The sequence below is a fragment of the Vitis vinifera genome, chromosome 9 (genome assembly GCF_030704535.1).
Source record: "Vitis vinifera cultivar Pinot Noir 40024 chromosome 9, ASM3070453v1".
NCBI classification, from domain to species: Eukaryota; Viridiplantae; Streptophyta; class Magnoliopsida; order Vitales; family Vitaceae; genus Vitis; species Vitis vinifera.
This window is the reverse complement of record NC_081813.1, coordinates 4,820,898-4,838,903: the sequence shown is the minus strand read 5'-3', so window position 1 is coordinate 4,838,903 and position 18,006 is coordinate 4,820,898. Positions and strand designations below refer to the sequence as shown.

At 33.3% G+C, this 18,006-nt stretch overlaps 2 protein-coding genes across 2 annotated transcripts; both read left to right on the top strand.

Moving 5' to 3' along the window:
* Nucleotides 1-11,404: 11,404 nt before the first annotated feature.
* On the top strand, nt 11,405-14,009 carry LOC100246284 (E3 ubiquitin-protein ligase At4g11680). The gene is made up of 6 exons (XM_059739839.1): nt 11,405-11,564; nt 12,263-12,342; nt 12,480-12,634; nt 13,069-13,194; nt 13,292-13,553; nt 13,791-14,009. Exons 1-6 carry the CDS (start codon nt 11,405-11,407, stop codon nt 14,007-14,009), a joined length of 1,002 nt encoding a protein of 333 aa, XP_059595822.1.
* Nucleotides 14,010-15,665: 1,656 nt separating this feature from the next.
* On the top strand, nt 15,666-17,303 carry LOC109123134 (E3 ubiquitin-protein ligase At4g11680). Its single transcript, XM_019222066.1, has 4 exons — nt 15,666-15,976; nt 16,252-16,401; nt 16,485-16,743; nt 17,136-17,303. Exons 1-4 carry the CDS (start codon nt 15,666-15,668, stop codon nt 17,301-17,303), a joined length of 888 nt encoding a protein of 295 aa, XP_019077611.1.
* The last annotated feature ends 703 nt before the right edge of the window (nt 17,304-18,006 follow it).

Genomic DNA, 18,006 nt, shown 5'->3' with positions numbered 1-18,006 from the left:
TGACAGGTCAAATAGGGGGAAATGGTCGGTCACATGAGAGGCAGAGGTGGGGCATGAGTGGGCATAGAAAGAGTAATAAAGGGCGGCATCATAAGTTGGTTAAAGGACAGATCGTAGGGTTGTTGATATATGATGATTTGGTGGGTTTCAATGATGGCCGTTTGATGAGGGGAATGGGAACACGGCATGTGATTTGCCTTATTGAAGGGGTGTGTCCACACTAAATTATAGATGGAGGACGTGGAGCACTATGATGAATGGAAAGTACATGTGTTTGGCATCATGTTTCATGTCATCCATGCTTCTTCATATGCTTCATCCATCCATGCATGTTTTTCCCACGGGTTTTTTTTTTCTTCTTTTACCATCAAGAGTAATCCTTAGGTTATGTTGATTCTCAAAAAATTTGAAGAAAAATCCACAGAAAAGAAAGCAAGAAGAAATATGAAAAAAAGGAAAAAGGGGAAGGAAAATAGAAATTAAATTTAAGGTAAATATATTTTTTACATGTTATTTCGAATTCATTTAACTTATTTTAATTCTTTGACGAAAAGATTAAATTATTTGAAAAATATAAAATTTTAACTAATTTTAATTATATTTGATTTTCTTTTATATTTGTCAAAGTATAACCAAATAGGCGAAAATAATTTTTCTAAGGCTATGTTTGGTTTCCGAAAAATACTAAGAAAAGAAAAAAAAATGTTAATAAAAATGATATTCTTATATTTGGTTTCAACATGAAAAATAAGAAAGAAAATTAAATATAATTAAAATTATATAGAAATTTATACATTTTAAAATTATTTAATCTTTATATAGAAGAGGAAAAATAAGTTAAATGAATTTGAAGTAGTATATAAAATAATTTATTGATTTTAAATTTATTTTCTTTCATTCTACTTTTCTTCTCTATTTTTTCCCTTACATTTTTTTCTCATGTTTTTTGGGAACCAAACATAGCCTAAGTTATTTTTTTTTAATTTTTTTATAGTACTTTTTGGCTATCTTTGGTTTCTAGAAAGTATAAAAAATATATATATTAAGAAAAATAATTTTATCACGTTTGGTTGTAACATGAAAAATATGTAAAAAAATCAAATATAATTAAAATTAGTTAGAAATTTATATATTTTAAAATTATTTAATCTTTATATAAAAGAAGAAAAACAAGTAAAATAAATTTGAAATGGTATATAAAATAATTTATTGATTTTATATCTATTTTTTATTTTTTACTTTTTCTTTCCTTCAACTTTTCTTCTTTATTTTCTTTCCCTAGTATTTTTTTCTCATGTTTTTTGAGAACCAATCGTAGCCTTTGGTAACCAAACATAACCAAAATGAATTGAGAGCACTTTGGAAACTATTACTAAATTATTGGATTTTAAATGTAAAGAGGCAAAGCTTATTAACCATGTTGAAATTTATATAAGAGAAGGCTAAACCACTTATAATAATGCATCATTTTCATGGAGTTGCTGGAAATACGACATGAAATATAACCATATATATGATTATATAAACATCCATGCCTAACCAAAATCAGAGAACTGGACCAGCAGGTGAACCTTTGTGTCGGGACTCGTAGTTTTGGTAGAGTCAAACTATAGTTGAAGCCGCGTTTCAGCTATCAATTTCATGTTCAAATGCCCCAATTCATTAAGGACCACCACCCTTGAAATCAAGGACCATTTCAATTTCAACCATTTTTATCTTCCTTGGGGAAAGATTGTAGCTAGTTTGAGACTGCACCTACATTGGTAAAATGATAAGTATAATTAAAGCTAGATTGCATAAGAGAGTAAGAGGGTACCATAGTTGTTAAAAATGTAATAGGATTAAAAGAGTAAATTTTTCCGACTTATTGCAACGAGTTAGATTAATAAGTTCCACAAAAATTTCTTAATCAACTAATCAACTTAACCGGAAATTGGATGAATGATTAGCGTAGCTCGACCTAATTTATGCACATCAATGATTCAAGAAAGAGATAAAAACTTTCTATATTTGTCATTGTAAAGAATAAGGTTGCTAGCTCATTGCTAACTAAAATGAGTAGTGGATGCATGCATATTTGTCAATTGATTAGGTCAAAAATTAAAAAAGTAAAACACAAACAATTCTAGTACGCAACACATGATGCTTATTTCGGTTCATGTGCATGTGCTTGTGCATCTTCAACATGAATTGTTTGTGTTGAGTTAGTACAAATCGAATCATCAAAGACATAAAAACCTAAAAATTAGTAAATTAATGATGTCTTGGGGCTAAGTCTACTACAAGAGAACATGTCATTTGAGGGCACGGGATTTGAGCACATGCTCCATCAATTTCATTGGGCTTCCTAATTGGGTTGTGCCCTCTTCATAAACCCTAGATTTTTAATGGGTAAACACTACAAATCTTTTTTTTTTTTCCCCTATTGTTACTAGGTCAATCATAGAAGAACTTTATGACAAGTGACCACCAAGATAAGCTTAAGATCCAATTTGAGTTGGTTCACAACCTCACACCAAGCTTAGGGGTGTGTCCAAGGAATTGGTACCAAGACATGGGGGCCATCTATTGTTTGTATGCCCACATTCTACTGTTGGGTATGACCCAACGGTTTCTTTTAGGTGTTCTTTGACATATAATGTCTGAATGAGATTAAGTCAAATTAGACTCCTCTAAAATTTCAAATGCAATTAATATTTTGAATAGATGAATATGATATCTACGTCAACATAAAATTTAAATAATTGAGATGTAATTAAGGATTAGTAAAAATGTCCATTTCAATCAAATCTCTTTGAATAAAATTCAAACTTCAAATGATTTGATCTAATTGAACTTTAATCAAAATTGGGTTAACTAACATTTAAGTCTAAAGAAGCTAAATTTCAAAGTATGAATGCGATCAAGTCAAATTAGACTCCTCTAAAATTTCAAATGCAATTAATTTTTTGAATATATAGACGAAAATGACATCTACGTCACGATAAAATTTAAATAATTGAGATGTAATTAAGGACTAGTAAAAATGTCTATTTCAATCAAATCTATTAAATAAAGTTCAAACTTCAAATGATTCGATCTAGTTGAACTTTAATCAAAATTGGGTTAATAAACATTTAAGTCTAAAGAAGCTAAATTCAAAATATGAATACAAGCAAGTCAAATTAGATTCCTCTAAAATTTCTAATGCAATTAATATTTTGAATATATAGGTGAATATGATATCTACGTCACGGTAAAATTTAAATAATTGAGATGTAATTAAGAACTAGTAAAAATGTCTATTTCAATCAAATCTATTTAAATAAAGTTCAAACTTCAAATGATTCGATTTAGTTGAACTTTAATCAAAATTGGGTTAACAAACATTTAAGTTTAAAGAAACTAAATTTCAAGGTATTTGTACTAATTATTCCTCGAACCATCATTTATCTTTCAAATATTTGGTTACGTTTTTCAAAAGAAATTTAATCTTCCTCCATGATAGTGATCCTTCAAGAAGATCAACCCCAAAGAACATAATTACTTTGATTCGAGAATGCTCAGTTTTCAACCAATGCGACTAATCAAACAAACAATCGATGATCCCTACCGGACTGCCAATGAGGAGATGACCCCTACAAATGGCACTCAATTAGTGAGCAAGTATTGCGCGATCAAGCTCAATATATTGGTAGGTCCATGGGGGATAATAGTCAAAGAAACAACTTCAAATGGGCCACAACCGTATTAAGTATTTCAAAGATGGACATCAATGAAATGTATAATGTTTATACACAGGGCGCCTGCAGGGTGGAGACCTATTCAATGGTTGTTAATTAAAGGCGATGTTTCTTCCCAACCGAGCATATGTTTCCTTTGGGTTGGACAAGGCGACGAGACATAAACCAAAGGTCCAACATTAAGCCACACGTGATGGACTTGTCCCATGACATGTTACTAAATTACTAAGTTACATTGTATCATGTGTACTACATAGTTTTAAAATGAATTCCACCATGGAAATGTGTTAGGGAAGAAGGGTTAATCTGCAGTAGGGTTTCATGTAATGTGGATCTCCATGTGGCTTACCTTGAGGGGTCAGTTGAGATATGAAGTGGGTGGGTGGTGTTGTGACACATGGGGATTTTGGTGACCCTATGGGCATGTGAATGTCACGTGGGTAGATCATGGAAGTGCAGTATTGCCATGAATTCACAATCTGGATTGAGTGAGGAGTCTTTTCATGGGGTGCTTGTAAGCTCGGTTGCGAACTTTGCAGGGGAGGTCTTTTCTTGGGGCTTTTTGGAATGGAAGAAATGCTCAGAAATACTTGGAAAAATTTTAGTGGTTGAGAGGGAGGGGTGTGTATTCATGGTCGGTCCAAGTGAAATTTGTGGTTGGTAACTTGGATTGATCATACATGAGAATTTATTGATAAGACATCATTTTGAAGCATTGCTTAGAATGTAGATCATTTTGAAAAGGTTCAAAATATTATTATTATTATTATTAGATTTTGGGTGATTTGGATGCAGACCATCCGAAATAGTCATGAAATTATAAAGATGGCTCTCCCTTTAATTTTGTTGAGGAACCGACTTTATTTGGACTTTTTTACCCTTTTTTATTTTATTTGACTTTAAAAATATCGTTATACCATTTTTTAATTAATATATTTATTTTTTCAATTTATTTTTTTGCTAAAGTTAATTTCAAGTTAATTTTAAGAGTATTTTGGGTTTTTTAAAAACTAAATATCTCTCTCTTTTTTTTTTGCAAAATACAATCATTTTGATAACCATAAAAAATTACTAAAAAATAAATAAGTTTATTATTTTTGTTTTTTTTTTTCAAATATGAAAGAAAAAGGTAACATGTTCCCAACACATCAATCAACAAAATTTGGATATATAGCTTTATCACTTTTACTTTTTGTCCCATTCACTTCACTTCACTTCATATGATGAGGATAAAATAAAGGAAAATGTGAGACAAAAGATTTTATTTATTTATTTATTTATTTTTAATTTCTTGGAAAATTGGTGGTAGAATTGATGAGAGAGGGACTTGAAGGGATGGAAAAAAAACAAAAGAAAAAAAAAAGCAACTCCACAAATTTAGAGAAATCATCTCCATGAAGCTATTCCCTGTACCAGGCCAAGCCAATCACATAAATCATTTTCCTAGAAATGAAGAAGGAAACTGCAAAGAAAATACAAACCTTTCTTTCTTTACTTGGTTTGAGAATTTTCCAAACAGTGGAACATTGTGGGAGAAGTGACATGCAGGAAAGTTCCAGGTTTTTTCAGAGTACAACCATGAAACAAACATTAGACATGGAAAAACATAGTCACTTGTCTGATAGGAAAATGTTCATGGGGTTGCACCTCCCTCTTCTTTTCTTCCAGCCAGGTCACCACACCCTCCACTGGTTCACAACATTTCAATTTTTAATATTTCAAATATTTTTTTAATTTTATTTTAAAATGGTAACAAGGTATCAACTTTCACATTATATAAGAAAAAAAAATCTGATTTAAACAACATCATCGGGGTCACCGGCGGATTCAAGTGAGGATTAGAGAGAGCCCTAAAACATAAAAAAAATATTACTAATGAGCCAAATCTTACTTTTTGTTTTATTTTTACCTCTCCTCTCAATCCTATTTCTAACTCCGCCTTTGTGATTAGGGTTGATTCAATATCACCGAGTTGAATACAAAGTTTTGAGATAGTAAATGCTCGATATTATGAAATTTTCTATAATTTTTTTTGAATCATATGTCATTATATTGATTTTTAAATAGAAAATTTTGGTAATGAAGATGTTTCTCCTTAGAATGAATATAGTAAAAAAAGACCATAATTTCTAAACTTGTACATGGACTTATTATTGATCGTAGGGGAAAAAGAAAAAGAAATGCCTAGAAAATGTATCATGATTTGAGTTTTCTTTGCCTAATGAAAACAATAAACACCTTTTAATTAGGTTAGACTTTGGAGTCAAGTCCATGTAGGGCACAACTTGACGTGTCAAATGGCCATTTCCTAGAGGCTCTAGGGTTCATACTCATATTCAACATCCAAGTGGCAATCTTCCCATAAATTTGACGATCATAATCCTGTGGGCTTCATATCACATTATTATTAGTACTTATTGCAACATTAGGGGGTGGCAACAGGTTGGAGTGTGTTGGCCTTTTGTATACTTATGTTGCTTTCTCCACAAACATTACTAGTAAACCCTAATCCTACAATTGTACCCATTTTTAAAGGCATCAAAACGAGTCGAAGGTGACCTTTAGCCCAATTATTGTTTATGTTTGTTCGTTGAATTTGTTCAATATCAAAACTTTCATATCATTTTCTATTGAGACAGTTAAACTAATTATCGTGGGTTATAACGTTAAACCATCAAAGTTTGCAAGATGTGAAACTTAATAATTTTGTATTGAATTATCAAACGACGAGGTTGATTTATATGAATTTTCTATCTGTATAGAATTGTTCTATTTTTACCTCGATTATTTCTAGGTTTAAACAAGGTCTTGTAGTCATTTTCAATGCCTTTTGCCCATCCAAATAGTGTTTTTATTTATTTATTTTATTGCAAATTTAGTTTAGCCATGCTAATTTTTTTGTTGAGAATGATATTGATGGGGGAGATTAAGAGGGACAAGATGATGGGCCAGCATATGATGGGCCTGGGCCCATTAGGACCCAGGAGAAGTCTGTCCCCAGCTCATGTTCCCTTAGAGGTGGGCAAAGCAATGAGATAAATGCAAGGCCCACAAGAGCGAAGGGAGAAGATACATTTGGTTGTGGACAAGAGCCCAATGATGTGTTTCAAGAGGGTTCATTGATTTAGATATTACATGAGTGGCCCATTAAACGACACGTTTTGATCTGATGTAAGTTATGGGCCCAACTTCATTTCAGTTCTTATCCACTCGGCCCGGCCCTACAAATTTTTACTGCAAACATCATATTGCAATTGAATCAAACTATGTAACTTTTAATATAACAATCATTCCATCTCCAAACAATACCAAAGCTTAAAGGATTGGAAAATGCTAGGCTCCCTAATGGGTACCTATCATCAAACTTATCATTTGAATTGTAAAAAATACAAGGTAAACTCTAAGCTATTGGATAAGGATACAAATAATAGAATCAAGGTACAAAAAAGATAAGATCGGGTAAAAACAATGAGACCAAACTACAAAATAATGGGACAGGCTTGAGTACAAAACATTGAAACCTAATTATACCCGTGATGTATTGTAATTATGTATCAATTCGATACTATTGTCATACCCTAAAAATTTATCTATTACAAAATCCAAATGGATTAGACTCCATGATTGTAAATATCTAGTAAAATTGGTGTGTGGAGGAAATTTTTTTTTTAAAAAATTTAATTTTATCAAATCGTAGTTGTTGGGCTTCGTTTTATGAAACACATTCTACTAATTAATCTATTTGATTCACTTGTTATAACTTTATCATAGTCTTATCTTATAATACCTTAGGACTAATAAAACTATCTTAATCAAATTTAACTATCTCAATTCCCAGGAAATCGTATAAAAAATTATAGTCCTCTTAGGGTTTCCTTCTTCATTAGTGGCAATTACAATATTACCAATATATCGTATTAACATATTGTTGTTACGTACGTTTGACGTCTTTATAGGTACATACAATTACATTTTCAATTACTCTTGATGTTTCTAGAGGAATATTTGGTATTGTTTCTTTGATCACAACAACAATAATGTCACCTCTATGAATGTCTGAACAATTACTAATTCTGATATGATTCAAATATACATCAATTCTCGGCCCATCATTGTCTACTACATTTAAGGGGAGTAATGTTACATGTTTCTGTAATACTTTTAAAACAAAATTTTCTATGGAACCTCAAATTAATATATAAAAATTACATGTAGTACCATAGTTTGTTACAAGCAAGGATGATATATTGATACTCGAATATTATGGATATATCATAAATATTGGTAAAATATCAGTAGATAATTTGAAAAAAACGATAGAACAAAAATTATTCAAAATTTATGGAAATACTTATATAAAAAAAAAAAAGATAAAATAAGTAAGAATACGCATATTAAAGTTATTTTGTAAGTGTAATTGACATAGGTATAATTAAAAATAATGTTTATCAAAAAAATTTAGATAAAAATTAGCTTAAATTCTTTTAATATATTTATATTCATTTATTTTAAAATTTTAAAATTAATGGATTTATATAAAATATTTTATTTGAGATTTAATTTCTAAAATTTTATTAATAACTTGTGATGACAACTTTTTTCTATTAACATTCATTTATTTAAATAATTAAATTTATTTATCAAATTAATTTTAATTTATAAAATATTAGAACTTCATTAATTTTTTTTTATATTTTATCAATTTTGAATAAATTTATATTTTTAATATTTTAAAATAAAAATATTTAAAATTAAATAAAATTAAAAAGATAAATCTAAAAAAAATTAAAGTGAAGTGATAGTAATTTTTTAAAATGGGATTAATGAGAAAAATAAAAGAATAATATAAATTAAAAGGGTAATATAATTTTAAACACAAGGGATGGAAGATAAGCGAAATGTGTGGAGAAATCTAGAGAGTTCTAAAGATATTTTGTATATACTTTGTACATAGGATTTGTTTAGGTTATTCTAGGGAGTTGCAGAGTAGTAGGAACCTTTGACGATTTTAGAGGGTTCTTTGGGTGTGTCTAAATAGAAGATGACTTCATTTAGCAAGGCATCAAGCACTTGAGTGTCTTCAAGCATTGTAAAAAGTTCAGTGTAATACGTTGCTTTCATTGTGCATTCTAACTTTCAAGTTAGGAATATGGAAAGGTTGACTTAGTAACAACAAATGGCTTGAGTTGGGGTCTGAGTTGTCTGAGTGCTGAGCTTAGGAAAGGCCTAAATTTGTGACCTAGGGCACTTTTTTGCAACCAAATCTTCTATTGCTAGATGAACTCACCAACCATCTTTATCTTAGGTCTCTTCTCTTGGTTATAGGAGTATAATTGCGCTGGTGGAAGAAAACCCTTTTCATTATCTCACATGATTGGAATTTTCTTAACATAGCTTGCAGTGAGATCATTCATCTCCATGACTAGAAACATCGCTTTGGGAACTTTGACGATTTTGAAAGCCAGTATTAGTAGTGTCACAAAGAGAGAATAAGAAATTTGAGATTGATGATAAGCAAGTGAAAGCTAGTGGGAGGATAGAGAATCATGTTTAGCAGGAGAAGTTTAAGGAAAGAGCTAAGTTTGCTATCTACTACCAAGTGCTAAAAACAAGGCAAAGAGCCAAGTTGATGATGATGAACCCCCAACAAAGGCCTTAAAGAAGTGGAGATGTTACAATATGGAGTTCTACTTTCATGAACCTCTCGAGTTAACCCTATAGTTTTCGCAACTATTTGGAGTACTCACCTTTAGTTATCCAAACAAGGAGGATTTCAAGCTCTCGGATGTTGAAGTTGGTATTGATATGGGAACTAGTGTTCCTATTGTTGGAAAAAATGGAGTTAGGAAATCTACTTCGCTTAATCTTCTTGTTGGTGGTTTGGTTCAGTTAGGAAAATAGATAAAGGAAAAAACAAGAAAACAAGAGAGCTTTATGAAGGGATGAAAATGATGATTATTAAGCAATACGAGGGATGTTCCTCATATTAAGATATGGAAAGAGGGAAAACAGAAAATTACATAAGTTGTTATGACAGCTTAATCCCTCTAACTCTCTCCCTTAATTAAATTGATGTTGGGAAGAAGACTGATAACTTTCCTTTAACCCTTCAAAGAACCGAGAAGAGAGAGGCTTTATGAGTATGCTTGCTACTTGGTCAATAGAAGAAATATGATTGACAACCAATTTCTTTTGCAACACTTTTTCTCAAATAAAGTAGTCTAGTTCCATGTATTTAGTCTTTGAGTGAAGAATAGAATCAGTCGACAAAGCTATTATGCTAAGGTTGTCACACCACATAGTCATAGGAGTGTTTTGCTTGCTGTTCAGCTCTGTAAGAAGGGACTGAATCCATATCAACTTAGAGGTAGCATTACCCAAACTCCTATACTCGGCTTCCATGCTGGATCTTGAAATTGTGTGTTGCTTCTTGGAACATTAAGACATTATGTTATTATCGAGAAAAATATGAGAGCTAGTAGTTAATCTGTGATCATCAACATCATTACCCCAGTTTGCATCAGAAAAGCAAGTGAGGTTGAGAGTTTTTGACCTTCTAAAAACAGTCCCTTGGTCTATGGTTCCTTTCAAATACCTCAAAATCCTCAAGCTTTTAACAACCTTCCAATGAGTATCCAATGGTTTTTGCATATATTAACACACTTTATTAACAATGAAGGCAATTTCAGGTCCAATGACAGTGATGCATTGGAGAGCTCTTACTGCACCCTTATACTCATTATCATTCTCTATAGGATCACCCTTCTAAGAAGAAAGTTACAGGCCATTGATCATTGGTGTAGTTAGAGGATTAGCATTATCCATCTTCACTTTCTTAAGAAGGTTAAGATATTTCCTTTGAGACAAATGGAATCGTTCTGCAACTTTCTTAAGGAGGTTATCTTTCTTCAAAATTTGCATTTGATGCTTGTAGTGCTTAACTTTTGTAGTAGATTGTGACTCAAATAGTTGAGAAATAGTATACCAAACCTCTTGAGCAGTGGAATATCCAACCGGTTGTGGTAGAAACTAGAACAAATCAAGGCAAGAAGCCAAGAAATAAGAAAATGATCATGACATTGATAGGTGATATACACTGGATTTGGAACGGTTGTATCATTTGGGCTAGCAAGAAACTTCGAGGGAACTAGATTAGTCCCACTTATGAACCCTTTGAGACCGTAGCCTTTAAAGGCATTTTCAACTTGGAATCTCCATAAAAGAAAGAGTTCTTCTTTTAGCTGAATGGTTATAAGCTGGTTGAGGAGCTGATGACTAATTTTGAGGGTCCTCGATTGATGCTAAAGCTGCAATCCTCTCGGTTGCTGAAATCACTGGTTCAGTGGAATCACCAATTTCTAGAGAAGTGATTGTTGTTGCCATTGAAAAGACAGGATCTTTGAAGCAAGAGCAATTGCCCTAATACCAAGTTAGGAAAACAGATAAAGGAGAAACAAGAAAGTAAGAGAGCTTTGTGTATTCTATATTGATGAAAATGATGATTATTAAGGAATACAAGGGATGCTCTTTATATAAAGATATGGAAAGAGGAAAAAGAAAATAATGGAAAGCCTAACATAATAGCTTAGCCTCTCTAACTGGTTCCAACTGAGGATGAAGTAGGAACCAAAATCTGATCAGCAATGGGAAGGTAGTCACAGCACTTTGTGGACCTTCTGACAATGGATGAAACGCCACTTCAGTATCTTCTCAGGCTTCATCAAGATCGGGAGGGACTTAGCAAGCAGGAAGCTGTCCATACAAAGCTTGGGAACTACGGGCTCCCCAGCCATAACCACCTCATCCCAATTGCAAAACTATCTGGAGGGCAAAGCACCGCGGGTTGTCTTCACTTCACTTCAATTTCCATGTCAAGGCCACACATTTTGTTGTTGGATGAGCCAACAAATCTAATTCACCTGTACAACGGATATTAGGAAAAACAAAGCCTATGGATTTTCAAATTGTTCTTCTCTTATATAATTTACCTGTATGTATACTTCTCCACAAGGGAATTCAGTTTCTTTGATTTAATCACCTTGCTTTGGTTTTGACGTACTTGCAAATTTTTTTTCTCATGCATTAAGCTGCACACTAAACTACACCTTTTGATAGAACAGTTTTAGAGATGACTCTCATTATGTACAAGTGCAAAAATATTCTGAACTCAACACGGGATTGGATTGGGTTTGAGTTAAGTATCCTGGGTTTGATTGGGTTCGGATCGCTCGTTTCTTAATTTGGGTTGGGTTAGAGTTAGCAATTAACCTAAATCAACATGCCCAAATTTCAGTCTTCCGTATATACAATGCTTGATTTATTTTACAAGTCCCAAACTTAATTTGAGTCCATGACCAAATTTTGAATTATTTATTTTCTTTTAACTTCTTGGTTTATCCTAAAAGTGAAGAGATATTCTGGACTGATATCCCAAAGCTGGTACATCAAATTCTCACAGTTCAACCTATGTTTCCCTAATAATTAACAAACAATATTCTTACTTGGTGAAAGTATTCTTGTTTCATTCTTGGATTTTTCAGCATCTAATTTTGTTCGCAAATCCATCCGTAGAAACCCAAACCAACCCAAACCCAAATGCAAATGGCAAACCAGAACGATGGTGAGCACATAATTGAGATTGGAGATCAGAGACCATCAATTCCTACTATTCAAACTCCTTCATCTTCTCCATCACATAGTAATCCATTCGAGTCTGGATTATGGATTTCTTTGCAGTTTATTCTAAGTGTTATCCAGATTGTTGCATCCATTGTGGTTTTGTCGCTGTCCAAACTAAATGGAGATCCAGACTACAAACTCTTTTCGTGGGTTGTGGGCTATGCTTGTGGCTGTGTTCTCATGCTTCCTCTTCTCTACTGCAGATATATTGTCAGAGGAACCGTGAATTTACAGTATGTTTTTGTTTATCACTCTTCCTCGTTTCCATTTCCTGAGAGATTTTTACTCAACATGAGACGCGTTTTAAAGCTATCAGGTCCCTTAATTTCTAGAGCGCGCATGCAATATCTGAGTGATTAGGAGTGAGTTATGACAAATGGTGTTAAAGTGGGTCTCCAACCTCAGTGTAGGGGGCTTATTTCACCTTGTGAGGAAACACGTTATGTCTGGGAGTTATAAACCCAGGTGGAACTTTAAAAGCAGTTAAAAACCAACATGAAGCTAAATGAAATTATGCATTTTTGAGATTCAGAATTTAGGAATGATCAGGATCCTTATTGGAAATGAAATGTCTTCTTATATCATATTCGGGAATGGTTCTTAAACCTTACTTCGTACTATGCGCTCAATAGTTAATTTTAGTGAAGAAGCTGTTTCTGATTTGCAGGCTGTATGGAATAGTGGAAGTGTTGAAGATGTCCTTGAGCTGCTTCTTTGCAGTGTGGTTCGTCCTGGGCAATGTATGGGTTTTTGGATCTTCATCTACTGGCAAGGATGATACCAAATTGGAAACGTAATTGTTTTGTATTCTTCCATTTTATTTTATTTTTATTGAACTTGTAAATTGTAATGGCTGGAGTCACTCGCCTCTTTCTTCGCCCTCCATGCAGGTTATGCCTAGTGTTCCTGGCGTCCGGCTGCATTATGTATGCGATGCCAGTCTTTAGATGTGCTGCCTTCTGTCTGTTGTTGCCTTTTTTGATTTTGCCAACACTGGCCTCTCCACAAGAACAAGCTAGAGAAGCCAACCCAGATTATTCCTTTAATGCACTGCCAACCTACAATTTTAAGTTAAAGGAAAATGGAACAGGTGAAAGTGGAGTCTTAGCTGCAGGGACAGATAAGGAGCGTGCCATATCCGGAGAAGATGCAGTGAGTTCAATACCAAGTTCTGCAGAATTCTGATCTCATGGCCTTCAATCTAGTTGTATGTGGTGGAAAAATGCAGCCACAAACTTGAACATTTCACTCAAAAAGCAAAAGAAAGGAGAGATCGAAGTGCTGAGATTCAAATGATTAATTTGCGAACTTGGATGAAATTCAGAAGTATTTGTCTCATCAGTTGGTTTTCTAAGTACTGATATTTTCCCCCACTTCCATTTTGTATAGGTTTGCTGCATTTGCTTGGGAAAATATGCAGACAATGATGAGGTGCGGGAGCTTCCATGCAGCCATTTCTTCCATGTGGAGTGCGTGGATAAATGGCTGAAGATTAACCCTCGGTGTCCTCTCTGTCAATCTGAGCTTGGAGGGGCTGGTGGGGCTTCAACATTGGTCACTCACTCCAGTCAGGACCAAAGCGAGAGGATGACAGATACTGCGTCTTAATCCTTAGAAGCTTGGGGTACTTGCATTATCATGAGGAGTTTTTGAGTGATGTATTTAAACAGCCACTTATCGGTTGTCAGGTGGCACTAGGTACTCATAAGCAGTTCTGTACCATGTAATCTGCAGAATATTGGAGTCATGAGAATATCAGGAGTCCATGAAGTTCTAACATTTTCCTTTGTTGAGAGTGATGAGGAAAATTTTCTTGGATCTTCAATCAAATCATGATGTTGAATAAATCCATTCATACACAAAGCTTAAATTCAGCGCACAACCAAATTCTGATTATACCTAGGTGTTCAAAAAACCAAGTAGTCCGAAATAAGAAAAAGCTATTGATTATGATTGAGTTATACATGAATTTTTAATAATGCTGGTTCAGTTCAATCCACGATTTCTCATTCCAAACATTCGAAACATCGAAAATAGCTACATGTGTCTTATATTTACTGACTCTTTATAATATGAATTTTATGATTTGATAATATTAATTTTTATGACTTTTTTTATATCTACATGATGATGTTTGATAAAACTTTATAATTATTACCTAATTATTTAAGTTAATTTTAAATTAAATTATCCTTGAGTTATTGAGTTAAAACCTATCACTTTTTTATTTCAATTTTAAGGTTATTTGATAAAGTTAATTTAAAATTTATTTAAACTTGTTAAACTACAAATTTTCTACACCCTCCTTCATGTACGACTCCATATCAATTTGGATTCATATCTAATAGAGATAAATAGAATTTGGATTCATATGCAATAAACAAATAGGAGAAATGCAATAAATGTTTAAGTTCATAGGATTTGGTTCAACATGCATATTATACTCCTTAACAAAATCATCAAATTAATGTATTTACCCTTATTAATTTTAAATAATATTTATACTTTCATTAATTTTAAGCAATTAATTTATTTGTTAAATATCCATATTTAAAGTATCCTAGATAGTTTAGATAACTATAAAAATATTAATTATGACAGATGAGTTGTGAATGTAAGATACTTTCACTAAATATGGATAAATGAGGCAAAAGACATTCAGGATTAAGATTAAGTAAACTATCTTAACCTAATATTTAAAATTATTTTTTATTTTAAATTGTGATATTAAGTTATTTTACTAAATGTATTTAATTTACTTAATGACTTAAATTAAATTTTGAAATCGTGTTAAGTCGGATGATTTACAAAACACCCTCTTAATTACTATCCAATTGGATTGAAGTAGAATGGTTTGAAGAGATTAACAAGGCTTTTTTTTACAAGTCTGCTATAGTATTCTTAATGCATTTTGGTTCACATCTTCAATTCTAGGCATTTTGGATCTAGCATGTTATTATTCATGCATCATACTCAATCAAACCGATCAATTCTCTATTAGATTGGTTTGGATAGATTTTAATAATCAAAATTGAACACTTTGCTTTTAGTTTTTCTTGTTTCATTCTAGAAACTCCATGAAGATTCCAATGCGTGGCTGGCATCTCAAAGATTTCTGAATCATATTTAATTAGTTAAATTCATGTTTCCCAAATACTTTATGAAATCATTCCTTCGTTCATTCTTGGATTTCCCATCATCTAATTTTTGTTTGCAAAAATCCATCAGTAGGAACCCAAACCAACCAAAAACACTACTTTGCAAATGGCAAACCAGAATTATGGTGGTGAGCAGCACATGATTGATATCGAAGAAATACCACCAATTCCCACTAATCAAAATTCTTCTACTTCATCACATGTCCACTCACTCGATTCTGGTTTATGCCTTTCAATTCAGTTAATTCTAACCGTGACCCAGATGGTAGCTTCCCTTGTGGTTTTGTGGGTGTCCATGGCCCAGGAACATAGATACCCCAAACTGTTTCCATGGGTTATGGGCTATGCTTCTGGCTGTGCTTTAATGCTTCCTCTTCTTTACTCCCGATATCACATCGCAAGAACCTTGAATTTGGGGTATGTTTTTGTTGATCATTCCTATATCATCAGCCTATGTGCAGAGACAATTTGAATATGTCAGATTTCATGGACAAACTCAAACAAGGGATCACATTTGGGCTTTCTCCTTGGAGGGCTAAGAACATAGAGGATGAACACAAAGGAAGGCTGGGGCAAAATCATCTATCTTCATGAATAGTTTTGAAAACTTAATTTACTAAATAGTTTTCTATATCATATATATTCAGTAATTCTTCATATTAATTACTGTTTCTGTTGTCTGTACTCCATAGTTCTAGTGAAGAAGCTGAGAAGCTGTTTGGAGTGGTGCGATTCTTCAAGATGACCTTGAGCTGCTTCTTTCTAGTGTGGTTGGTTTTAGGCATTGTATGGATTCCCGGAGCTCTATTTTCTATCCGTGATGATGCAACCTTATTGGAAACGTATTTCTTCTGCATTATTCCATAGCTATTGGAGTACTTGTAATGGTTGAAGTAACTCAACTGGTTATTGGCCATCCTTGCAGGTTATGCCTAGTGTTGTTCCTCTCTGGATGTTTTGTGTATGCGATACCAGGCATGAGATTTGCATCACTCTGTCTGTTTTTGCCTTGTTTGATTTGCGCAACACTGGTCTCTCCACATGAAAAACCTAGAGGAGCCACCCCAGAATCCATTAATGAACTGCCTACCTACAAGTTTAAGTCAAAGGAAAATGGAAGAGGTGAAGGTGGGGTCTGGGCTGCAGGAACCATAAAGGAGCGCACCTTATCTGAGGAAGATGCAGTGAGTTCAATGATAAGTTTCATGGCCTTACAACTAGTTGCAAAACCAACATCTGGACATGGAACTGAGTCGGGGTTGAATGCAGCCATAAACTTGAAACATTCAGTCAAAAAATAGGAGAAAAGAAATTAAAATTCGGATGACTAATTTGGGTATTTGGATGATTTATTTAATCTTTTTGTTGCAAACAGGAAAAGTAGCTATCCCCTCCCAATTATATAGAAATTATACATTAGGTGTAAGGCTCTCGTAACTTTAAAATGCATCTACAAGGTTAAGAAGTGTCCGTCCATATGAAGGTTCAAAAAAGATTTAGTATTCAGTGTGGGATGTCACATGGAAGGTTCCCATGCATGTCAATTGGTTTTCTAAATAGTGTTCCATTTGTGCAGGTTTGTTGCATTTGCTTGGGACAATATGCGGACAATGAAGAGCTGCGGGAGCTGCCATGCTGCAGCCATTTTTTCCATGCGGAGTGTGTGGATCAATGGCTGAAGATCAAAGCATGCTGTCCTCTCTGTCAATCTGAGCTGGGCGGGGCCGGTGGGGCTGCAACATGAGTTGCCACCCACTCCCAGTCACAACCAAAGTTAAGAGGATAGGAAGGATACAGTGTCTTAATGCCTTTGAATTATCAACTCAACTGGCATAGCAAGCTTGAGCTACTCACAGCACATGTATATGGTGTCTTCAGCCCGCTCACCCCATTCGTGGAGTAATGAACTTGAAGTGTAATAAACTTTTGTGATGTAAACTTTTTCTCCTCCTCCTTTTGGGCAGTGAACGATTGCTCGTATTCTTGAAGAGCTAATATGAATGGACTAAAAAAGGATAAAATAATTTAATAAGCCAAAAATTTTTTGTGCCTTTGATCTTAGCCATGAGAGAAATGAAAAACTTTGGTTTAGCCTAAAATTAGTTTTTTTTTATTTATTATTTATTGGAATGAGAATGCCATGTATATGTTTGAGATCTTTTAAATATTTTTCACGAGATCATGAACTTTTTTTTTTTAGAGTTACTTATTAACATATTTTTTTAGATTTATTTCTTTTGCGAATGTGATGAGAATTGTTCTTTAAAAGTTCATACCTCATATTTTTTCAAAATTAAAGATCAAATTTGAAATGTCTTTCATAGTTCCAAGAAGTTGCATGAGAAGTTTGTCAATATTGATCCCTATGAACTTAGCGGGACCTTGACACCTAACATCTCCTTGTGTAGCACAATAGGACTAATTTAGGATTCAAAATCCAATAGCAT

Coding starts and splice junctions, on each gene's coding strand:
- LOC100246284 (XM_059739839.1), top strand. CDS start 11,405: ATGGATGAAACGCCACTTCAGTATCTTCTCAGGCTTCATCAAGATCGG. Junction 11,565..12,262: donor TGGAGGGCAAAGCACCGCGG/GTTGTCTTCACT, acceptor TGGATTTTTCAG/CATCTAATTTTGTTCGCAAA. Junction 12,343..12,479: donor AATGGCAAACCAGAACGATG/GTGAGCACATAA, acceptor AGTGTTATCCAG/ATTGTTGCATCCATTGTGGT.
- LOC109123134 (XM_019222066.1), top strand. CDS start 15,666: ATGGCAAACCAGAATTATGGTGGTGAGCAGCACATGATTGATATCGAA. Junction 15,977..16,251: donor GCAAGAACCTTGAATTTGGG/GTATGTTTTTGT, acceptor TGTACTCCATAG/TTCTAGTGAAGAAGCTGAGA. Junction 16,744..17,135: donor CCTTATCTGAGGAAGATGCA/GTGAGTTCAATG, acceptor CCATTTGTGCAG/GTTTGTTGCATTTGCTTGGG.